Source organism: Grampus griseus (genome assembly GCF_964374135.1).
Source record: "Grampus griseus genome assembly, chromosome: 12".
Taxonomy (NCBI): domain Eukaryota; kingdom Metazoa; phylum Chordata; class Mammalia; order Artiodactyla; family Delphinidae; genus Grampus; species Grampus griseus.
In genome coordinates, this window is record NC_139006.1 from 23,736,138 (window position 1) to 23,761,603 (window position 25,466).

A 25,466-nucleotide genomic window follows, 5' to 3' on the forward strand; every position below is an offset into this window, starting at 1 on the left:
CACTGGTGCCTATTCCTAAGTGTACAATTAAGCCAATTATAAGCACATCTCATTTCAGAACAGTGAGCTTTCCTCTGAAAGTTTCTGCTGACCTTCCTTCACAGAGGCTGTCCGTCGCCTTGTTCTTTTTCTCCCCTTATGGTCTTCTTCCAGTATCTTATCATCAAAGCCAGTCAGCTCAATGGTTTCAGACTGACTTGTGGGTCCAGCTGAGAACCATTCTGGTTCTTCTTCTGTGTAGGAATCATTTCTTCTACGCTCAAAGACACGCTTACTATCCACAAACTCCCTCTGGAAAAGTACATAATGCAAAATAAAAAATAGGATTCTAGTTACGGCATTTCTACCTCAATCAAGGACTGATGAATTAAATAACGCTCAGTAGTACAATGAAGATGCTATGCTATAGACCTGAAGCCCCTCCCCAACCCCCAGCTCTCTGTTCCTCCCTCCAGCTTAACAACGGGCTATGTTCACCCAGCATTTCAGGGTAACCCGGTATAAACGAAGTGAACACACGAGGTGCCAGAGGATCTAGAAGACAAACCCTGAAACGCTTGTCCTTGTAGTCCCTCTCTCGGTCTCTGTCTCTCAAGTCTCGCAGGTCCTTATCGCTAAGACGGTGATCCTTCTCAAAGGTCCGAGCAGAGATTATCCTCCCACTGCCAATCCTTCGTCCACCAAGCAGGCGGAGCCCATCACTGTCTTTCTCCAATGGGCTTCCTGAGCGCCGGGAGCTAACAGCAGCTGTCACGTGGCAGCCCCCTCCAAAGCTTCGTCTCTGTGGGCTGAGAACAACATCTAAGTCATCTTCTTTCACACGCTCTCGAGGATCTGGAAAGATGCCGGAAAGAGAAAGTTAAGCAAACCAGCAAGGGCATTCTTCCTCTCTAGGTGGTCTGTCCATGACTGGTGGCCATGGGGGTACTGGAAAAGAGTCACCACTAAAACAGCTAGAGAGCTCACATATTTAACGAAGATGAGCAAACCTTCATCTCTTTGGAGGAATAAATATACTTTATAATCAATAATTTTCCATGATTAATCTCCATAATCCCTTTGTTTTGACTAAATCCCCCCCCCCGCCTTTTTTTTTTTAAATTTGCTGCGCAGTGCAGCATGCAGGATCTTAGTTCCCTGACCAGGGATCGAACCCTCGCCCCCTCCAGTGGAAATACGAAGTGTTAATCACTGGACCGCCAGGGAAGTCCCTTGACTAAATTCTTATCTATGTAATTATTAGCAAATGTTTTGTCAATTAATAAACTACAGTAGGTGTCAGTATTTGAAACAGTAACCACTTAAAAAGAAAGTATTGAAAGTATTGAACAGCTGAATATCCACATGCAAAAAGAAAAGACTTAAATTCATACCTACCACCATATACAAAAATTAACTCAAAATGGATCATAGATCTAAATGTAACCCCTAAAGCTATAAAACTTCTAGAAGAAAATATGGAGGAAATCTGTGACACTGGGTTAGCACAGTTTTCTTAGGCATGACACCAGGAGCACAATCTATCTTAAAAAATGATAAACTGGGGCTTCCCTGGTGGCGCAATGGTTGAGAGTCCGCCTGCCTATGCAGGGGACATGGGTTCGTGCCCTGGTCCGGGAAGATCCCACATGCCGCGGAGCGGCTGGGCCCGTGAGCCATGGCTGCTGAGCCTGCACGTCCAGAGCCTGTGCTCCGCAACGGGAAAGGCCACAAGAGTGAGAGGCCCGTGTACCGCAAGAAAAAAAAAGATAAACTGGATTTGATCAAAATCTAAAACTTTTGCATTTTGTAAGTTACTGTTCAGAGAATACAAAAACAAGCCACAGACTGGGAGAACATATTTCAAAGAATATATCTGAGGGAATTTCCGTGGTTAGGGCTCTGAGCTCTCACTGCCGAGGGTGCCGGTTTGAACCCTGGTTGGGGAACTAAGATCCTGCAAGCCACAAGGCGTGGCCAATAAAAGAAAAGAATATATCTCATAAAGGACCTGTATCCGATACATATAACAACTCTTAAAAACTAAAAAGGACAACTGGTTTGAAGAGCCACTTCACCAAAGATGATATATGGATGGCAAATAAGTATATGAAAAGATACTCAACATTAATCATTAGGGAAATGTAAATCAAACAGTAATGTGATACATGCCTATTAGACTGGCTAAAATCAAAAAGACTGACCGTTCCAAGTGCTGATGAGGATGTGAAGCAAGTAGAACTTTCACACACTGCTGGTGGAAATGTAAAATGGGATAACCACTTTGCAAAACAGCTTGGCAGTTTCTCAAAACATTAAAGATACATCTACTATAGAACCCAGCCATCCGACTCTTAGATATTCAGCCGAGAAAAGAAAGCATGTCTATAGAGAGACTTGTACGTGAATGTTCAGAGTAGTTTTGGTTAATAGTCAGAAACTTGAAACAACCCAAATGTCTATCAACAGATAAATTGATAAACTATGGCAAATTCACACAATGGAATACTACTAGGCAATAAAAAGGAACGAACTTTTATATACCCCAAAACATGAATGCATCTTAAAACAATTATTTTGAGTGGAAGAAGCTACCCAAAGAATACGTACTGTATAATTCCATTTATGTTAAACTTTAGGAAATGTAAACTAATCTATAGTGACAGAAAGCCGACCAGTGCTTCCCTGTGGGGCGGGGGTGGAGTGTAAGAAGGGACACATGGGGTGCTATTAAGGGACCTTTTAGCTGTCATGGAAATGCTTATTACTTTGATTGTGGTAATGGTTTCACATTGTATTCACATGTCAAAACATCAAATGGTACACTTTATGTGCCATTTATGTACCAGTCTATCGAATGCCAATTTTACCTCAATAAAGATGTAAGAAAAACATGTCACCACACACAAAAATTCTTCCTAGGAAAATCAGAAAACTAAAGATAAGTCCAAGTGAGGAAAACCTCCTTTAATCCTCTCACTAGAAACATTTCCTAAAATGTTTTGGTATGCACTTTTCCAGACTTTCCATGCACTGTCTGTTTTCGTCCAAAAATAAGACACAAAATAGACAGTTTTGCATAACTTGGTGAACATGTCTCCAACATGTTTTTACAGCTGAACACTCCTATATATGGATATACCAAAGTTTACTCAACTTCATTTCTACTGCTGGACATTTAGGTTGCTTCTAAGTTTTCATCTGTGTAGAAGGGTCTTACAGCTCAAGCTACAGTCATCACCCCATCTTCTTTGTTCAGTTCCAAGTTGGTTTTATGATGCGTGTTCCTCTCATCTCAAAAAGAGTTCCCTCTTGCAACTAGTTCCTTGACTAGCTTTTATATTGCCCGCTATCCATTTCACTTTTCTAGTTTAAAGGGGGAAAGGTATGGAAGATCAAACTTTACTCCAGTCGCAAACCACATTGAAACCCAGTATTCAGATCATACTCTATTGTGAATTAAGAACTGCCAGAACTAACTTATACCTGAGGAAAAGTCTCACCTGAGACTGGGCATAACCAGCTCTCCAGCGCAGCTTTAGGGTCCCCACATCTAACTCAGCTATCCACTTCAATGAAAGACCTGGTACTTTTAATTCAAAAGCACATAGCCTAATACAGTCTACTCACCACTGCTACATAGGAAGGCTATGATTTTACTCTGCTAATCAGAAATGAACTTTAAAAAAATAAAATAAAATTCAAAAAAAAGAAATAAACTGTTAAGTCAGTTTCCTGATAATGATACTTTCTCCCAATGCATAAAACTCTCACAGCTAAGAATGAAGCCAGCAGCAAAGAGCACTGTCTCCAAAACTGCTGCCCCCACTTCTCAGAGACTGTGCTCACCTACTATCCTGCGCACCAGGGAAGGCCGATCTGTATCTAACTCTTTCTTCAGACTTTCCATTGGTGAACTCCGTCCTGAAGCTGGGTAGAGGGAGGCATGCCACTTCTCAGGATCCCAGACACCATCACTGCAAGTCAAAGGGCACCAACAGTTAGAACTTGCACCATGAATAACACACGTAGTCTAATTTCTACTACTTCAGGTGACAGGTTATGGAAACCCCTTTCCAATATAAAACTTTATGGTTGCCATCAGAATGGTTCTCTCTTTTAAGATGAAAATAAAAACAACTAATAAATTCAGCAATACATTGTTGTTGTTCACATAATAGCAATAGTCATTTGAAAAGCAGTGGTTTGTGCATAAATGAAACATCCAGACCACAAACCTTGGGGTGCATATGGATTATAGTATCTATGCCTGTCCTATACAAAGAAATGCTCCATAAATATTGATTACTCAGTTTACTGAAGATTAGTAAAGGGAGGAAAAAGCCCCTTAATCCTCTTATTGGAAGCAGCTCCTGGAAGGCTTAGTGTATATTTTCCAGAATTTCTATGTACAGTCTCAGTTTTTCCCACAAGTAGGACAGACAGCTATTTAAGAGCCTAAAGTGTGTAGTCTGGGTTTGACTTCGTTACTCCCACACTAATGATGGGGTGGCAGGTGGTACAGTGTGCAGAGGAGAAGCTTTGGAGCCCAACGATCTGGTACCTAACTCTAGCTCTGCTAGGATGAGAAACTCTTTCCTCCATCTCTCTTATTTTCATTATTATTATTAGGCACAATGTCTCCACTTCAGAATCAAAGGGAATATGTGCCCATGATAACTATTTTACGCCAAGAAGAAACAGCTGTAACAAGAAAATTCAATTTGAGGCATAAAAAACCTTTACAGCTTTAATGAAGAAAAAACTAAACAAAAACAAAGAAAACCCCCAGCTAATCTGAGACTTAGCAAAAACTCCTAACCAATTAGAATAGCCATTATTCAAGTATCACCCTCACCCGGGGAAAGTGGTGAGGAGTCCAGATTTAGCAATCTTCTGAACTGTCCATGTACAAAATTAAAAAAAGCATGTGCGGGCTTCCCTGGTGGCGCAGTGGCTGGGGGTCCACCTGCCGATGCAGGGGATGCGGGTTCCTGCCCTGGTCCGGGAGGATCCTACATGCCACGGAGCAGCTGGGCCCATGGGCCGTGGCCGCTGGGCCTGCGTGCCCGGAGTCTGTGCTCCACGGCGGGAGGGGCCACGGCAGTGAGAGGTCCGCGTACCACAAAAAAAGAAAAAAAAAAAGCGTGTGCTAGTCTATCAAAAAATTAAACACTATATATATTTTTAAAAATGTGGGCCAATATGAACCATCTACCTTGATATTTAAGAAGTGACCTTAGGGCTTCCCTGGTGGCGCAGTGGTTGAGAGTCCGCCTGCCGATGCAGGGGACACGGGTTCATGCCCTGGTCCGGGAAGATCCCACATGCCGCGGAACGGCTGGGCCTGTGAGCCATGGCCGCTGGGCCTGCACGTCCAGAGCCTGTGCTCCGCGACGGGAGAGGCCACGACAGTGAGAGGCCCGCGTACCGGGGGGGAAAAAAAAAAAAGTGACCTTAACGTCTTAACCATAAGAAGTGCAATGTAGGGTTATTCTAAGAGACTTTCAGACCATTTTTAGCTATAGCCTTCTCAAACCAAAGCTTTCTACCTTATGAAGGAGCCCAAGATGCAAAAGGGCTAATGTGGGGACTTCCTTGGCAGTCCAGTGGTTAAGACTCTGTGCTTCCACTGCAGGGGGCTCAGGTTCCATCCATGGTCAGGGAACTAAGATGCCGCATGCCGTACAGTGCGGCGAAAACAAAACAAAACAAACCACCCCAAAAAATCTGAATGGCTCTCTTGTTTGGGGGTGAGGGGTGGGGGACTGATAGAAGGCCCAGAGTCCTCCTGATCGTCCTGCCCCAGGCAGGCCCTGGAAGGACCCTCAAAGCACAGTGCAAAAAACCACTGGTAGAGAGAAAAGACTCTGGTCAGGACTCCTGTGTTGAAGTCTTAATTCTGCTTTTTGACAAGGTGCCTTTGACCAATGTGTCATTTTCTAGTTTTAGTTTCATCACCAGTTAGTTGAAAGAGAATTGGTTTAGTTGTCCTTAGAGTTCCTTGCAGCTTAAATCTCTGAATTTCAGCTAATTAATAACAAAGCCGATGAAGACAGTGCAGTGAGATGCTATTTAGTCATGTTCATAGCTTACGTGCAATTTGTGTGGAAGCCCAATGTCATTACCCCTGAAATCTCCCCACTTGTAATTCCAGCAAAACAATACAACTCCATTTATTAAGTTTGGTGTAACAAGAAGTTGACCCCCACAGATACCTGTCATATTTCTCAGAGAGGCACGAAGGCCTTTGTTTGGAATGAGGGCGTTCTTTAATATCCAAGAGCTCCTCCTAGAAAGAGAAATCATATGGTGATTTTGAACAATATTTCTTGGGCCACATATTTTCAACTTATTTTTGTTATCAGTAACTGACTGTCTACCTTAAGCAGTTCATACAGTTCTTATTTATTTACACCCTGACTTATTCCAGAAAGAACCAGAGTCAGCTCAAGGTTCTCAGCAGAAGCTCAAGCAGAATTGGCAAATAACGTAAGTGATCAGTTTATTGCTAAAACACACTCTCTCATAAACTTCTGTCCAATAATACACCCCACAACACTGAACGCTGATCAAGGCATGGTAGCTTTAGGCTTACATAAAACCTTCAGCTATTCTGACTGGTCTTAAATGCATTAGATGCCAACTTACAAAGGGACAGATTTTTTTTTTTTTAATGTACATGGTCCTTTACCCCTAAATACTTCAGTGCCTGTTTCCTAAAAATGAGCATATTCTTTCACAGCCTTTTTTTGTGGCTCCATGAGAGAATTAAGCCCTATAGAAAATAATTTGAGTGACTATTTTTCCATTCTCCCAAGGATTATACTTGGCCAGTATCACTTTAGATGCACAGGAGAGAAGAGAATCTATTACATACAATGGATGCCTTAGAGCATAAGGGCTCACTTCTGCAGAACCTGGTTGAGAAGTGTTGTCAGTTTTATACAACCAGTTATCAATAACACTTTATCCCTCTGGATTCCAATTTTGTCAAATGACCCAATAATGTCCTTTATATTACCTTTTATTAGAATCTAACACAGGATCCAGTCTAGAACCAGATATTGGTTGTCATGTCTCTTTGGTCTCTAATCTGGAACATTTCTACAACTTCTTTTGTCTTTTATGACATCAGCATTTCTAAAGAATAAAGCCTACTTTTTTTTTTTAAAAAAAAAGAACATTATTCATTTTAGGTTTGTCTAATGTTTCTTCATGATTAGATTGAGGGTAAGCATCTCTGGAGCAGAATACTAACCTAAGAGATGTCCACCTCAGAGCATCACCTCTGGATGCCTATGTCACCCATGTGCCCCTCATCAGTGATGTTAACTTGATGTTAACCACCTGGTCAAGGTATTCTCCAGTTTTTCTCTTTAGTTACTACATTCCCATTTGCAATCAGTATGCAATCTGTGGGGAGACACTTTAAAATCATCCAAATATTCTAGCCTTCATCAAAATTTCCCCATAAATTTAGCACCTACTGGTGATTCTGAGCCAAACCAATATTGATTTTTCAACTGTAGGCCTCCCTCCATAATTACCAGTCAGGCACTTGGCATTCCACTGTAAATACAAACCCTCCCTTCTCCCCCTTTTATTTACCTATTTATTATTGACATGGGCTCACAGATTCCCAGCTTTTCCAATGGTCTATAATTCATTAATGTCCTTAATTATTTTGGTGCTCAAATTGAGTCTCTTCAAGCAGGCTCCTGCATCCTTTTGACATGCCCCATCATTTTTTAAAAGCACTTTCTTACTTTCTATCTTATGTTGTACTCATCCTGTCCTAACCCCAGAGTCAGCCATTTCTTGAGAAATCCAAGTTCCTTTAAGTGGGGAATAGTATAATAAATCAAGATTTGGGAACTGGGTATCCTCATTTGCTTCTAGGCCCTCTCAGCAGAACTAGGAAATATGTGCGGTTATATATGCACACGTGTGCACACACGCACACCTGCTCATACACATGCGTATACACAAAACCACTGCGTCCTTTTTATATAAACATTTTCATAGTAAAGTTAAAAACAGCAATTCCCAGGGCTTCCCTGGTGGTGCAGTGGTTGAGAGTCCACCTGCCGATGCAGGGGACACGGGTTCGTGCCCCGGTCCGGGAAGATCCCACACGCCGCGAGCGGCTGGCCCCGTGAGCCATGGCCGCTGGGCCTGCGCGTCCGGAGCCTGTGCTCCACAACGGGAGAGGCCGCAGCGGTGAGAGGCCCGCGTACCGCAAAAAAAAAACCCCAGCAATTCCCAAACTCTCAGTACCAGTAAAATGCTACAACTGCCTTGCAAAAAAGCATATACCATTGTGCTGTGGCCTCTCCAACACCCCCGTCACAGGCCTCACAACAGAATGCTTGCTGCTTCTCTGATCACTGCTTCCCATATCTTGGGGTAAATACGGAGGGATAGAGTTACTCTCTCAGCCTACAGGAATCACAGCATATAAGCATGCCATGAAGTTACTCAGTATCTTCAGACACCTGAGGCACCTAAATGTTTTCTCCATTAGGTGAGAAATAGCAAAATGCCCTAGAACAAGATGACATTTTAGTTTTAAAACCAGAATATCAATTATTTACATTTATTTAGGATTCATTTATGAATTATGTCTTATTAATTGGGTAGATATACCTAGAAAAATTTGGAAGTCTGAGATAAACAGAATTCCAAATATAAGAAAATGTCTAAAGGCTACTCAAAATTCTGAAAAAACTGTCGAAGTACTGACATACCACCTGCAAATTGCCAGTAGAGACTGGAGTCCAGTGAAATCTGCATGGTGAACACAGCGTCAGAAGGGCAGGGGTGACACAAATTTGGTGGTGAGGGGTGGGGAAGATGGACCAATAGTAGTTATGATGATTGCAGATGCAACAATACAAAAATCCTAAGAACAGTAGGGCTTAAAACATTTTCCAGTAAAAACAGGAAGGACCTTGCAATATAGGAAATACTTATACACTACAGGAAAAAACACTGCAAAGCAATCTTCTGCTATTAGAAGCAACCCAAAGATTATTACATATCCCCTCGCTCCACCACCCTCAAATCCAAATATTAAACTAAGAATCCTAGTATACTATTAAACCAAGGGCAATATATTTCATACTTAAATATGTATATTCTCAATATACAAAAAGTTTCTAAACAATGAGGCTCTGTTTGAAACTTTTAACTCCAAATGATAATAGGGAGCCCAAGTGATAGGTGTCTTCTATTATTACTGCAGCTGTTTGCTGAAATGCTAATGATTTTATCTATTTATTGAGGAGTCAACTTGCAAAGATTAAAATTTTAACACAGCCGCAAAACACGTAGATGGACCAAAATGTTCTATTTGCGGGGATCAAAAAATATTTGAACAAAGGTAAAAAAAAGCCTTACAAAAAAGGAAAATGAGGAGGCTAAGGAGAGATGACAACTAAATGTAATATGGTCTCCTGGATGGAATCCTGGAACAGAAAAAGGACACTGGTTTAAAACTAAGGAAATGTGAATAAAGTATGGACTTTAGTTAATCACAATGTATCAACATTGTTAATTGTAATAACTGTACCATACCAATATAAGATATGTTTCCAGCTTTTCTGTAAATCTGACTGTTCAAAAAAATAAAGTTTACCCCTGTCTCATACTATATACAAAAAGAAACTCAAAATGTATCAAAGACTTAAACATATGAGCTATGACTATAAAACTCTTAGAAGAAGACATAGGTATAAATCTTCATGACCTTGGATTAAGCAATGTTATTTAGCTATGACAACAAAAGCCTAAGCAACCAAAGAAAAAAGATAAATTTGACTTCAAATTTAGAAATTTTTTTGCTTCCTATGACACTGTCAAGAAAGTGAAATGACAACCCATGGGACAGAAAAAAGTATTTACAAATCACGTATCTAATAAGAGTCTAGAACATAGAGAGAACGCGTACAACTCAACAACAAAAAGACAATAACCCAATTTAAAAAACAGGTAAAAGATCAATAGATTTTTCTCCAAAGATACACAAATGGCCAACAAACACATGAAAGATGTTCAACATCATTAGTCATCAGGCAAATGCAAGTCAAAACCACAGCGAGATACCATGTAATGGCTACTAGGATGGCTATTTTTAAAAAAAGGGAAAATAAGTATTAACAAGGATGTAGAGAAACTAGAACCTTCTAACATTGCTGATGGGAATGGAAAATGGTGCGGCTGCTGTGGAAAATGGTGGCAGTTCTTCAAAAACTTAAACACAGTTACCACATGATCCAGCAATCCCACTCCTAGTTATAAACCAAAGAAAAATGAAAAATTATGTTCACACAAAAACCTTGTACACAAATGCTCACAGCATTATTCACAACAGCCAAAAAGTTTAAACAACCCATGTGTCCATCAAATGATAAATGGTTAAACAAAATGTGGTAAACCTATACAATTAATATTTAGCAACAAAACAGAATAAAGTACTCATACATGGTACAACATGAACCTTGAAAACACTATGTTAAGTGTAAGAAGTCAGACACAAGAGGCCACATACCGTAGATTCTCTTTATATGCAACGTTCAAAATGGGTAAATCCATTGAGTCAGAAAGTAGGTTAATGGTTGCCAGGGCCTGGGGGAAGGGGATAAGGGGCAGGGGTGATTGTTAATGGGTAGTTTGTTTGCCAAGATGAAAATATTCTGAATTAGATAGTAGTGATGGTTGTACAACTCTGTGAATTTACTAAAAACCACTAAATGGTACACTTTAAAAGGGGTGAATTTTATGTATGTGAATTCTATCTCAAAAAAAATTTTTTTAAGTAAATTAAACTAAGAGGTTTAGTTACCAGAGGTTAATGTTTTGTTTAATTTCTCTTGTTACAGACTTACTGCTCTAATCACAGATTTATAAATGCCAACTACCCTTGGATACAAAAGAGTGGCTCAGGTTGGTAAAAATGTTTTAATTTTCCCTCCCATATTATTCCAGTTTTCTCTGTTGACTTTATACGCTTGGCGTATTCTAGGTGTGAATGCTCAATGTACAAACTTGACAGGCCTGTAAGAGCACAAAGTGGAACAGTGGGCGAGTTGCACACAGGCATCAACCACGCCAGCAGCACCGACTGTGCCACGGTATGCCTCTGACCAAATGCAATGTCCAAAACACAGCCCACCTGTCTACAGAGGATGAAGAGCAATTTTCTTTATTAACAGTCTGAGAACTGGGGAAACAAAACAATTCTTGGATTGAATAGCTCCTAGGAATAACTTTAAACATCTAGGTCAAACTACAGGTACTGTTCTTAAGACCAGGGCTTCTTAAACCAGTTTCACAGCATCAAGGAAACCATACACAAAACGCATTTGTGCAATTTCTGCAATGAGTGTTCATCTCCAATGGTTATCCAAAGACCTCCAATGGACCCCACAGAGGTTAAAAAGTAGTGCTTTAAACCAATCACGTTTCTCAAAATGTGGCCCAAGGTCCACCCCAACATTTAGGGAAAAATGAGATCCTCCTCATTGGGTTTAGAGAACTAAACCTGTTACCTTCAGCAATGTCTTAAGTTGCTTAAGATGGTATCCCAGCTTGAGAGGATCCCCCAGTTAAGTGCGGAGGAGAGAAACCATACGCTAAGTCAACACAGAGTTTGCTCTTTCGTAACTGTCCACAGAACACTTCCTGTGTGCCATGCTTAGTGGCTAGCACAGGCAGATGACTGTGGTCCCTGGCCCCACTGCTCTCCAATCTCTCAAAAGAAGTCTTCTTGAACTTGCCATCTCAAGAGTCCTTAACAGCAACTATTCCTGGAAAGGAATCCCTCTGGGATATTTTCAAAGAAAACCTTCAAGTTTGGCTAAAGGCAAAATACTTCGAAGTGCCCATTTTGAACTGGGAATGCTCCTTCCCTATGAGTATTTCAGGAGGGAATGTGAGATTACCCTTTTGTAGAGTCCTGACAATCCACAGAAACTTACATCGTGAACAAGTTCACTAAAATTATTATCTGGACAAGAGAAGAGTTATCAACAGAGACCTTAATTTTTGCATAGGTTACTAAAACCTGACCAGGCAAGAACAAGCTGCTAATTGGCTAAGAGTCCCACACCCAAGGAAGTATAAACACGTTTTCTTAGTTTTAGCAGCCTTCCTTAAAGAAAATGTGTCAAGTCTTCCCAAAGAGTCTATTTGGGAATTACTAATATGGACACCCACTTTCAGTGATCAGAATTAAAGTAGAAAGCAAATGATGTGAGTATAAGCCCAAAGCAACAGTGGTTAAAACCTTATACAGTTTCTTTCTGCAGAAATCCCCTGCAGAAGCAGCTATGCATTCTGATGACAATCTATTATAGAATTTCACACAAGTCACTTATAGAAGGAGATGAAAGGGGAAATGTTCTTTACCTCCGTGAGCTGAATTCAATTCACAAGAGTAAAAAGCCCAACTTTTTATGATTACCGTGGATATTGTTATTTTACTGTTAGTGGTCTGAGCGCCGTAGAAGTGCCCCAGTATCTCACCTATGTGTGCCTGGCTCTTCCTAAAGAAGGCACATGTCCCTGGAGCAGCGCTTGGGTTGGGTCCCCCTTTGACCTCCTCTTCTAGTCCCCACCCTCCACACACCCACTAACATTGGGCTTGGCCCATCAGGCTCTCAGATGGTTGCTGACTGACCTGATATTTCAATCTATGAGTCACATGACTTTTCTGAAAGGCTTAGAAAGCTTTTAAAAATAGATCACAATGGGGTAATGGCATTCATAGATGACAGCCAGGGCAATGGTGAACGAATGACACAGGGGGTGCCTGAGATACCTTCCACCATCCCCCATTCATGAGGTTTGTTGCTAAAGGGGCACCGTTTAGAACAGTTCTTACAGGCACATCAGGATGCAAACTGGATCCTGCAGAGCTGATAAGCAGGACTCAGCACCTGGATTCACCCAAGCCTCTAATGGTGGCTGATTTGATGCAAAGACTTTCTTCTATTGAAAGGATTTATGTGAAGCTAAGAAAATGGGAATGGGGGGAAAAAAAAAAAAGGAAACCCTGCTTTTTCTGTTGATCTGGCCAACACAATAAAAATAAACCTTGGCTTTTAAATGCGTTTATACAACCGATAAAAGCAATGTAAAACATGAAGTAAGCAGGTAAATAAGTACCAGAAGGAAACTTATGAAAATCATTTTTAGGGTGGTAGCATTACATCTTCATAGTGCTTTCTGGTTTCATATTAAAATGGAGATGGTTACTGTGACATTTAGAAAATAAGCACCTTGATCTAAAGGTGGTATCTAAAGAAGCTACCTTTCAGTATCTCCCCCTACCTTTATTACATCATAAGCAGTTTTTTTTTTGCGGTACGCGGGCCTCTCACTGTTGTGGCCTCTCCTGTTGCGGAGCACAGGCTCCGGGACGCGCAGGCTCAGCGGCCATGGCTCACGGGCCCAGCCACTCCGCGGCATGTAGGATCTTCCCGGACCGGGGCACGAACCCGTGTCCCCTGCATCGGCAGGCGGACTCTCAACCACTGCGCCACCAGGGAAGCCCCCATCATAAGCAGTTTTTAACACTTATTGTGTGCCAGCCACTTTTCTAAGCACTTAATATTCATTTTCTCATTTATTCCCCACAAAAATCCTATGGGTTAGCTACTATTCTATCTGCATTTTACAGGGGAAAAAGATGAGAGTCAGAGAAGTTGAGAATATGACTGAAGGCAACACAGGTTAAGTAGGTGGAAGAGTGGGGGATCCCAAACCAGGCAGTGGGGCTCAGTGGCCCCTTATCCTCTCCTCTCCAGTGATTCTCTTGAGAGGACAGGGGAAGGTGCCCAACCCCTCTCAGCAGCTTTGTCACTCAGTGTTGGGTCTGTCCCAGTCCAGTGGGACTGCTGGGAACCCTGAATGAACTGCCAACTCCTCGGGCAGGCTCCCCCTAGGCCAGCTCCTCTTACAGCACCCCTTCCTGAACCAAAGATTTAGGAAGGGGTGCTAGAACCACAGATTTCTATGTCAGACGTTCCAATTGTGAAATTACTGGCTCATTATCTAGCTAGAAGTTCCCACCATGAGGAAGGAGGAGAGGATACCCAAGGGGGCAAGGGCCCTTAATCCCAACTTTTCAAGATGACTTAAAATCGGAACAGGTAGGAAAGAGCAGTCAGAAGACAGTATCTATGGTGTTGCCAGCCAGCCCCCTCTAAGAACTTCCAGTCAGGTTTCTGGACAGCTGAAACATTAACATGGTATCATGATTTTTGGTACCACAATTCTGCCTTCCCCCATATAAACAGGCACCCCTATTTTTATACTAGCTTAGAAGTTTATAGCTAAGTGCCTCACTGAAATGCCACCTGTTAGAGCCTACTATTCAACTCAGTTTATGAGATACCCATGAAGTTATCAAATGAGATCTTTGTATAGCAAAAACTGACCATCAGACTACTGATTTCAACCTAGAATTTAAATCAAAGAGTATTCTCAAAGGCTTGACTTCAAGTCTTGCAAATGATTCTCTCCAAGAAGGCTAGAAGGATTACTCAAATCAGTCCAATTCAGTTGCTTATCTGTTTTCTTAATGATTTTAAAGCAAAGACAGGGAATTCTCTGGTGGTCCAGTGGCTAGGACTTGGTGCTTTCACTGCTGGGGCCCGGGTTCAATCCCTGGCCAGGGAACTAAGATCCTGCAAGCTGTGTGGCATGGCCAAAACAAACAAAACAAAACAAAGAAACAAAGCAAAGACACAAACATGGCTGTACCACTGTGACCAACTGCCCATCAGCCACAAATTAGGGTGGGCTCCTTTAAAGATCCCTACAATGACAAATAAAATGGTGCCAATTTATAACTGGTCAAGGCAATGAAGAGCACACAGGTATAGCTCAGATAATCCAACACCTATTTTTCAGCTGGTAGATTTAACATGCATGGTTAACAATGGTCAGTATCAAGCTGAATATTCTGGGTGTCCTCCGCTTTTATTCCGTGTCCAACTGGCAGGTGACTGCATTCAACAAGGAGTCAGTGGCAAGCTACAGGAGCAAAGAAGAAAGCACAAAGTACGTAATACTTTGTGATCTAAGAAGACCAGTCTGTTCGCTTGAAGAAAAAAACATGGATCTGAATAGTGGGACAGGCCAAAGCATTTCTATTTTGTACTTCAAGCAGAAGATGGTATCACTGATAGAAGAGCAGGTACTACATCTCAAGAACTGGTAAACAAGGACCACTGATGAAGGTAAGAAAAAGCTGAATGAGTCCCAAACATTTTCCACTAATAAGCCTCACTACCTCCTGTTTTCTAAACTAATGGTTCTCAAACTTGAATCTGAGTCAGAATTCTCTGAATTACTTGTTATTCAGCCAGTGATGGCTGGCCCTAACCCTAGAGTTTGATTCAATACCTCTGAGATGGGGCCCGAGATTTTGTATTTCTAACAATTTACCAGATGATACTAAATGGTAGTTTTGAGGACCACACTTTGAGAACCACTGTCTAAACCATTTTTAATCCATGACTTTTGATGTGAGACCCCAGTCTATAACCTCCCAAAGTCCTTCAACATAATGCAATCACTTTAGAAAAATTGCACATTTGAATACTACCAAAACATAGCTTTTGATCTTAGGAATCTGGCCTGGCAAAATGGACCTGAGTGGGTTTATAAATTAAGGGCTCGAGACCCTCAGGATAGCAGGTGCATATAATAAAGCTACTCATAACCATCCAAATTAATAATCACTGAGGCTTAGTAGTAGGCCTGAAAATTCCCAATGTGACCCTAACCTGAGTTCCTGAGACATTCATAGAAACACAATGGACACCAACTGAACCCTGGGGAGTAACTATGCACCTGAGTTGCTTGACAACATCAACACCATATTTCAAGTTCTCCACAGAAGACTAAAGCCTTGCTACTCAAAGCATGGTCAGTGGACCAGCAGAATGGGCACCACCTGGGAGCTGGTTAAGAGGCCACATTTTCAAGTCCACCCCTGCCCTAACAATCAGAATTCACACTTTACCAAGGTTCACAGCTGATCCCCAGACACATTAAGGTTTGAGAAGCTAGCTGGACTAAAGGATGTCCTACCACACAGGAAACTCTGGTCTGTTACCTTGAAAAGCACTCGCCAAACATCTGAACTCCTCCACCTGCATAGGGAAAAAACCTCGAATTCTGAACAGACTATTCACGTTATCCCATAAAACAACTGAATACTACTAAGTGGAGAAGGGTCAAAGCTTAAGAAACCCTCTCATCTGGCCAGTGTTTTCTTGACCCTGTAGTTAATTACAAATCCCTCAATTACAAAAGTTTTCAGACAAGACATCACTTACAAAAATCACTGAGAACAGTTTCCTTCTACTGCTTCTAAACTTTCTAGCTTGTGAACCTGAAGTGGCAGAAACATTACTAAATGTTTTATTTATTCCAATAGTTTGATCCCAGTATGTATATAGGGAGTACGATGGCTCAAATATTATTCCAGTTGTGGAACCAAAAGACATTTATTATAGTGCTCAGAACATAGGACTGTTTCAAACTTCCTTCAAAAGGAAAAAGGCTTAGTTTGCCTCAAATCCCACATAAAATTACCAGAGTGTTGAGAAACATATATATGAAAGCACTACCCTAATACCCCAACACTGCCTAAACATGACCCTAAAATTGCCATTAACTAAGTACTCTTGAATGAAGTGGAAAGTAAAACTATTTCTAACTAAATTGGGGAGAGAAGACCATTGAATGTAAACTTAACTGTCAACCTAAAAATTTCTTTAAGGCACATTTATCTAAGCATGGCAGAATTCTGAGGTTGGATTGTCAAAAATGGGCAATATTGAGCTTCTCAGTCTTTACTGTAGACATATATAAGTTCCACACTAAGAAAGACTAATAATATCTTCCTAAAAATGACTTATGCATAAAGATGCATATACATTAAAGATGAAATATACATACTACCCTCTGATGAGTGTGTGACAGTGATTCAAAAGCCTCTATGCCTGGACTCTACACATAAAGTACCAGTCAGAACTTTTATTCAAAAACTGCTGGGAGACCTGAATTCACATGAGCTTATATCAATAAGCGCAGTTTAAATCACTTTCCCTTCATTTAATAAGCTTTTCTCCATTCAGATTTCACCTGTCAACATTTTAGGTAATGAATTTAAGTTGTGAAATACTATACAAGCACTCTCAGGTTTGAGGGAAACTATATTTGGGAAGACCAAATCTGAATGAAGAAGTAAAGTGCTTTCTATCAACTCACATTCTGTCATGCCAAAACAGATTGTATTAATACAGCAATTAACCAAAACTCTTTTACACCTGAAAACACTCTTTTCCTCAAGTTTTTTTTTTTTATGCTAAAAATGAATATTACTCCAATAGCATCGGATAGTTTATCAAGTAGTTAAGAGTAGTAGCATCAGTACACAAACAAAGCCCGAGTTTAAAATACTAACCAATCAGTATTCTGGGAAGCCAGGGATGATAACCACATTAGAATCCTTGATGGGGTTCACACCAGGGAAATAACAGATATGGGCCCAACTAGGACACAACCCTTCCCGTCAACAGTCCCATGCACATTTTATGTACTCCAGCTCAACACAGTTCAGTGCACTAGGAGAATTCACTGCTCCAGTCAACCTCTTCAGAAATGTTCAATAGCCCACAGGACAGTGAAACAATAGCTTCAATAAATATACAACCTTCAGGTGATTCCTCCTCCCCCACCCCCCTGAAAGAGGAGATATCTGGAGGAGTTTTAAATCACCACAAGTTTTTAGCTTGAAGTCTTAACTTTTGTTGAGTCCATATGCATTTTACAACAGGAAGTAAAAAAAAAAAAAAGAATTAAAAAATCTGGTTACCCTAGGCAAGCACACCAGAGTATTCCTGTGGGGAGTTCGCCTCTCAAAGAAACATCAATACAGAGGACACTGATTTCTGTGAGGCATCCCAGAGCTGAAATCCTTACTCTATGGAATGTAAGTCAATAACACATCAATTACACAGCTGTTACAGAATTTGTCTGCCAACATATACTGATCCACAAATTCACACAGGGAATATCGAGGCAATATTCCCTTCACCTGAAGGCTACTTAGGGGCAAATTCTAGTTTAAACTCTGGGTATTCACACTGCAGAAAAAAGTTCAAAGCAATGCTTTACTAAATCTAGTTAATATTTAGTTCACATAGTGAGTCAGAATGAGACTACCACTTTAAATAATACTAACGAAATTCCTACACAATGTTACTAATCTCCTCACCTATAAAACACTATTTCATTAATAACAAAGCATTTTTTTTTTTTTTTTTTTGCGGTACGCGGGCCTCTCACTGCTGTGGCCTCTCCCGCTGCGGAGCACAGGCTCCAGACGCGCAGGCCCAGCGGCCATGGCCCACGGGCCCAGCCACTCCGCGGCACGTGGGATCCTCCCGGACCAGGGCACGAACCCGCGCCCCCCGCATCGGCAGGCGGACTCCCAACCACTGCGCCACCAGGGAAGCCCACAAAGCCTACTTTTGTATAGCGATGCGGGGATTTGGAGGCCGGTTGCTTCTTCAGGTCAACGAAGGCATCTCCATTTTCTGTTTCACCCACACTTCTATCCATGGCTCCTTGGTCTACAGTTCTTTGCACCTGGAAGAAATCAGCACAAAACTGTCACTGAGAACAATAAATTTTCATAAGTCCTGACTGTTTAACAAACGGAAATTCATATCTCTTAGACTGACTACCTTTAAAAAACCCTCACCCAACAATTACGCTATAAACCAGAACCCACTTGGAAACAGAAACACTGGTACTTAGATACCTCTTCTATCAAAAAGCTAAGCATCACAGGATAAGGAAAGGAGAAGTGCAACATGCCCAAATCAGGGTCCACCCTTTAAGCAGTTTTAATACAAAAAGAAACCAACATTAGTCGCTGCCACCCGTGAGGGCCGTTCAGGCAGTAGTGGGGAAGTTTCTCGTAGTGGGGGCAGGTAGGAGACTGGCTGGAGCTGGGGATCCGGGAAGTCGGGCAGTGGTAAAGTGCCTGTCACTTGCCAATGGACGGCGCCAGCTGCCCCTTGTTACCGGAGGCCAGGGACTGGGGACGGGGCCAGAGCGCCCCTCACTAGGCCAGCCGCACCTGTGGACATGTCAGGGGAGCCCCTGGCAAGGAAGGGGCGAGCGCAGGCTTCAGCTCCAAAGCTCAGCTTCCCCTGGCCGAGACCCCAACCCCCGGCCTCTCGCGCAGGCCCCGACCCAGCGGCCTCCTTCGGAGAATGGGCGGGGACAGTACTCACGGAGGGGAGGTGGGCCGGAGGAAGCGGGGAGGCCGAATCCCCCGGCCTGGGCACTCCGAGCTGGAGCCGGTACAGGCCCGCCGCCATCCAGCCCGGCGGCTCGGGCCCCACCAGCCCGCCCGCTGCTAGCCGGCCGCCCCGCTGGCCTCGCGCCCCTGCCCGGCCCCCGCGCGCGCCCCGGCGCTCGCGCTCACGCCCGCGAACCTGGGCGCAGCGCACCCGCGCCCCTTCTCTTCCCGCGGGCCCAGGCGTGCGGCGCCCCGAATCCCGGCGCCCCACCGCCACCCAGCCCTTACTCGGTGCCTCGGCCGCCGCTCCCCTGCCCGCCGCCCGCGCCGGTCCGAGGGCTGCTCCGCGCGGCCTTCGCTCTCGCCCCCCCCAACCCGCTCGGATTGTCTCCCTTCAGCCGCCGTAACCACAACCCAGCCCTCCGCCCCTCCTCCCCGGCCCCCTCTCCCTTAATATCTCCCTCCACGCACCCGGGCCCCAGCGCAGCCTTCGCCGACGCGCGCCCGGATGTGAGGTGTCCGCGGCGGTGCCGGCCGGAAAAAGGAAACATCGCGGCGCGCTCCCTGGGCGCCGGCCCCTGCGTACGCACGGTGGCGGGGAGGCGGAGGCCGGGAGGGGATGACGGCAGGGGGAGGAGGCCTGGCCGGGGGCCGCGGAAACCCTCCCAGGTGTGCTCAGGCGGTCGTCGTGGGCAGCCCTGGGGAGGACGCCCAGTTCCCACGTGCGCTTCGGGGCGGGGCGGAGCTTGAAGCCCGCGACCCCCGCCCGGCTGCTCTCCAGGCAGGGTGACCGCGGTCGGGCAGTGGGTCGGCCGCTGCGTTTGCACGGTTTGCGTCGGCAGAGGACCCTGGGGCTTCGGCAGCGGGAATCTTGAGTTAGGCGAACTTGAGGGCTGTGCGCCTTCCGGTTGGGGTTCGAACCTTGGCTATTTTTTTACTGGTGGTGTAATCTTGGGCAAAGTTCTGACTTCTGAGTTTCGCTCTTATTAAAATGGCCTCTATGTGTATGAGGAATAAGCGAGATTACGCGTTGCTGCATTAATAAGCAAACTTGCCACGGTTGCTTTTGAATGAGCTACAGGCGACTGACAAATTCATTGAAATGTTCTTTCCCGCCCCATAGCCTGCACGGGAAGAAGTGCAAGTGCGTTTGGGTGAAAGATGAAACTGCGAATGTCAGGTGGTTAGTATGTAGTGCTGAGACCGGCTGACGGCCACACAGACGCACATATAATTTTCCTCCTCTGTGAACAAATGAGAGTAATTGCCATGCGGGGAGGAGAAGTTTGACGGAGATCACGTGTGAGCCGGTTTCTGCCCCGTGGGACAGTGGAATGATACATGGCTGTGGAGGGAAATGTAATTTTTCTCGCCAAAGTATAGTGAAGTCTACATTTCTTTGAAGGGGCCTACTTTCTTTGAGCTTCACTTGTGAAATCAGCCGATTGGGCAGTGATTGCGCACTAAGTTCCCGTCCTTGTATATTGGCAACGGACAAAACAATTATGAAAACTTTTTCTTTTCGTCTGTAATGATGAATAAAATGAGTTTCTCACAACTATCCTCTCTCTGCAAGCCACTGTGGAGAAGTGGAGAAGGCCTATTTTTTTGAAGCTCTTAAATTCTGGCTCTGCCACTCAGTGTGAAACCGGAGCCAGTCACTTCACTTTTTTGAACCTGTTTACTCATCTATGAAAGAGAGATAGCAGGGCTTCCCTGGTGGCGCAGTGGTTGAGCGTCTGCCTGTCGATGCTAGGGGATACGGGTTCGTGCCCCGGTCCGGGAAGATCCGACATGCCGCGGAGCGGCTGGGCCCGTGAGTCATGGCCGCTGAGCCTGCGCGTCCGGAGCCTGTGCTCCGCAATGGGAGAGGCCACAACAGTGAGGAGCCCGCGTACCGCAAAAAGAGATAGTAGTACCTAATTTTCAGGCTTTAAAGAGATAACATTAAAACCACTGTTCTGGTTATCTTTTGCTGTGTAACAAACTATCCCCAAACTCAATGGCTTAACCCAACATTTATTTTGCACCAAATCTGTAATTTGGGGTGGTCCTAACTGGGACAGCTGGTCTCTGCTCCCTTCAACATCAGCTGGAAAGCTGTGTGCTAGGAACATCTAATGGCTCACTCACTCACATGTTTGGTGGTTGTTGGTGGCTGTCAGCTGGAACCAATGGAGCTACTGCTGGAACACTTACACCTGGTCTCTCTGTGGCGTGAGCTCCCTCATAACATGGTGGCTAGATTCCCAGGCAAGTATCCAATTAGGAGAGGGCCAAACAGTTGTACAGCCTAGCCTCGAAGTCACTGTCTCTTATGCCACATGCTGTTCCTTAGATAGGCATCGCTAAGGCTGGCCTATATTCAAGGGAAGAGGACTTAGACTACACCTTTATACGGGAAGAGTGTCACAGAATTTGTGGGCATATTTTTAAATTACCACCAGCCATATATGAAATGTGCTCAAGGCATTGTAGGTATTATCATAAAGGCCTGGCCTGAAGCTCATTTCCTGGGTGTCTTCTAGTCTATCCTATGGAGGATGTACTCTTCCCCCAGGCTCTTCTTTAATGTCTTATAGGACCATGTTCTCAACTCACTTCTTACCTCTCAAAGCCTTAATCTATCCTTATTAAAGGAGAAGACAATTATTACCTAGGAATAAAGGTAATCATTTACTAAGGGAGGGCATCTGTGAACTTCTTTCACCTGTGTCATGTAAAAGCTAGATGCTTGCAAATCCTTGTTTCGTTGTTGCTTTTGAATGTTATTCTCTTTGGCAGGAATGATAATTTGTAATTCTAAATGCCCCCTTTTGCAATGATAATGAATTTTCAAATATCAGTATAGGAACCCCCTTTGAGAGAGTAAGAGAAAAAAGATTCTACTTCTTTACTAAATATTTGTAAGATCTTGGTTTAGGTTCAAATTCTTGTTTCAAAATTTGGCATAAGGGGACTCCCAACTTTCAGTCAGTTGGGGAAATTAACAGTCCAAGAACAGCAGAGAAGCAAATAGAAATCAGAAACCTAAAAATTTTGAGAGCAGCCTCAACTCAGACCTCCACTGCTCTCCACCTTTCTAAATGAGCTTTTTCCTACTCAGCTTTTCTTTCTCCAAGGGTAATTCCTACTTCCAAGAAAATAGGATTTGAACAGTTTCACAGTTGCGGCATCATGTATTCAACGACTACAAAGAAATTATTAAGAGACTTCTGTAAGACCATAGAGCAAATTATTTGCTGAGCCTAAACCCTTTCTGGCACTTTACATCTTTGATTTTATTATATGCAAAGTAGTTAAAAGAGTCTGACATCACCAAGCGCTGCTGCACTAGCTATTGTTATTCTATATTGTTATCTAATCTTACCTAATGGGACTAATTATTTTCATTATAATTCAAATGCAAATGCCTTTAATTCCTTCCTAAATTAGTCAAAGCTGATCGTGGTAAATGTACATGACAAAGTATCAGCAAATCATGTAGAAAGCGTGCTTACTGATTTTTCATCCTGGATTGTCATAATTTGTATAAATGTAATTTAATAAAGTACTCATAAGAGTAACATTACAGTAAGTAAATATTAGTTACAGTGTTAATCAGGACTTTGAAAGTAACTAAATTATTTAAAAACTACTTTGTCACATAACTTCAGATTAAAGATTGGTTCCCGTGTCCCGCTAAAATGGAACTTCTTTTAAACACTTTTAATTACAAAAATTAACATAGGTAAAAAAAAGCAAAAATGCAAATTACCTGTGATTCTAATACCAAGGCACCCAACAAGTTTTTTTTCCTTCATGTTTTTAAATGTAAAATCTTTCAGGCATTTAAATGCATAATGCTAGCCTTTGTTTTGCGCTCTCCACCAGAAATATCAAGTGCTTTCAAATGATGCTTTACGAAGCACAGGAGAAAAGGATATAAAAATGCCCTACCTTAATAACCTATAATGAAAAATAATCTGAAAAAGAATAGTGTATATATATACATAAAACTGAATCACTTTGCTGTATACCTGAAACAGCATTGTAAACCAACTATTCGTTAATTTAAAAAAATGCCCTACCTACCCATCCCCACTTTTTAAAATTTGGGCCCACTCTGATCATCTTTTAAATTAATGACTATTTACTAACAATGCTTGTTAATTACATTTTAAAAGTAATGGTTAAGAGACGCCATCAACCTGGGATAATCTTAATTCGCCGGCGGCGCAACCCTCACCCGCGCGGTCGATTGACGACCTCCCAGTCTACGAATGCGCGCGCCCCAGGCCCCGGGGACCGGCTTGCGTTCCCCGGAAACCATCGAGAACCGAGAGCCAGAGAGGCTCACGCGGGAGCCGGGAGGTGGGGGAAGGAGGGCCTCGGTCCGCGCCGGCCTCTACACGGGAGCCTCGTTCCTGGTGCTTGCCACGCGAAGCGTAACTCGGGAATCCGCTTCAAGACAGCTCCCACTCCTCGTGTCTAAGAGTAGCAGTGGGAGGCTGAGCTGTGAAAGAAGCGAGTGGGCCACGGAGGCAGAGAGCCCTCCGCGGGGCCGCCCTGACAGCGCGTCTATCCACGCACCTCAAGGCCAACTCGCATTGCTGGGGCTCCAAGGCGGCCACGGGGAGGTGAGTCGCCTGCTGCCATGAGGCTCAGCTGTCTCTCGGGTCTCGGGCTGGGCGTCCCTCACGCACGCCGCGTCGCCGTGGAGATGGGGGCGGGGCCGGCGCGAGATCTGCGTCTTAAGGGGCGGGAAAGCGCGGAGGCTGGCGTAGGCCGCGCGGGCTTGAGGAGGCTGCACCGCGTCTACCGGGATTTCTCTGAAGCGTGAGGCTGGAGTGCTCGGCCTCTCCGGCCGGAGCCCAGCGACGAGCGCACGTCCCTCCGAGCCTGGCCGGTGACTGCCCTGTGGGAGCGTCCGTTTCCTCCTCCTCTAGAAGTGCAGGTGAGGCTACCTCCCCATGGGGCTGAGGTCCGAGAATGGAGGAGAGGTGGAAAGGGCGCTCAGGATGGCTCCCGGGGCCCACGTTCCTCGCCCGACGTCCTCCTGCGCGTCTGGGGCGCCGCAGGCGGGTGCTGGTGCCGCGTCAGTGCAAGGCTCGTTAGCGTGCGCGTATCCGAATTCGGGGTTTCTGGATCCCTGCTGCGTGGCCGAGCGACGGGCGAGGGTTTTCAGACCGTAGGGGCCACACCTGAGCCCCGAGGGCTAATTGGGCAAACACCCGCTGCGGGAGATTAGTGCTCCGTTTTTATTTGATGGGAGGCCGTTCAGATTTATTGTTAATCTCTGGATTATAGTGAAGATTTGTTATTCGTTGACTGAATCGTGTTAGGGCCCTGAGTACCAGCCCCAGCTGTCCTACTTAGCTGGTGACCTGGGGCACTTCTTCTTTAAAATAAAGATGGTTACCACCTGTTGGGGTGGTTGTATTAAAGCAGGTAATTAATGAAAACTGTTTAGTACTGTGCCTGGCACAGAGTACCAGCTCCATGAATGCTATTTTGAATCTAATCTATACACTCTAGGTGGCATGGTACCCGCCTAAGTGCCATGGAAATATGAGACTTGGAGGTGTCATGGAAGGCTTCCTGGAAGAAGTAGTTGAAGCTTATTCTGCGACCTAGTATATAAATTTGGGTATTTTCTTGCTTTTCTTTAGTAAGATCATTCATTTCTCAGTTATTGTTAGGAGCTGCAGAATACTGTAGAAACTTCTTTAAGATACTTTTACATTTTTCGAATTCACATGTGTATTTAAAAATTAATACTAAAACCTTAAATTAGAAAATAGTCTCCAGGCTCTAATTCCAATTTCCATTCTGTTCCTCCTGATGTTATTTGTAAATTGGAAGTAAATAACCTTATAGGTGATATTTCTTGATTTGTTAGGTTTACACGTTAAGTGTTGACCATTCATGGGAAATGCACAGGTTTTCTTCCCTCATCTCACCAACGTGGTTATGTGGTAATTTGTTGTTAATAGTCAGTGTTTACATTATATAACAGATATTCACTGCTGAACCAAGTAGACTAACTGCAATTCTTCCTTTCTCTTACATCCCGTCATTTTTTCTGAGAATTAATAATTGTCTTATTTTCTTATTTTCCTAGTGTTCCATGCACAGATCACTAATGTTTTTTTCTGAATGCTTCAGTATTTCT

The 25,466-nt window shown here is 43.6% G+C and overlaps 2 protein-coding genes across 5 annotated transcripts in view; one reads left to right on the forward strand and one right to left on the reverse strand.

Annotated features, from left to right (window-relative positions):
* The window catches only part of EIF4ENIF1 (eukaryotic translation initiation factor 4E nuclear import factor 1), a 42,441-nt gene extending 22,726 nt beyond the window's left edge, over positions 1 to 19,715 (reverse strand). For 3 of the 4 annotated variants that reach the window (XM_082667274.1, XM_082667275.1, XM_082667273.1), the window contains exons 1-6: positions 19,305 to 19,394; positions 18,532 to 18,651; positions 6,198 to 6,271; positions 3,829 to 3,956; positions 548 to 834; positions 93 to 291 (exon numbers count right to left, since the gene is read on the reverse strand). In XM_082667274.1, coding sequence (XP_082523400.1) covers positions 93 to 291; positions 548 to 834; positions 3,829 to 3,956; positions 6,198 to 6,271; positions 18,532 to 18,651; positions 19,305 to 19,391 — 895 coding nt within the window. In that variant the 5' untranslated portion in view covers positions 19,392 to 19,394. Of the gene's footprint in view, positions 1 to 92; positions 292 to 547; positions 835 to 3,828; positions 3,957 to 6,197; positions 6,272 to 18,531; positions 18,652 to 19,304; positions 19,395 to 19,600 lie in introns of those variants that run through there. The other variant, XM_082667276.1, reaches the window with a different exon arrangement.
* A 4,307-nt stretch (positions 19,716 to 24,022) lies between these two features.
* Positions 24,023 to 25,466, forward strand: part of SFI1 (SFI1 centrin binding protein) — an 80,523-nt gene continuing 79,079 nt past the window's right edge. Inside the window, exon 1 of the mRNA XM_082668509.1 lies at positions 24,023 to 24,248. The gene's annotated coding sequence lies outside the window, so the exon portion shown is untranslated. The remainder of the gene's footprint in view (positions 24,249 to 25,466) is intronic.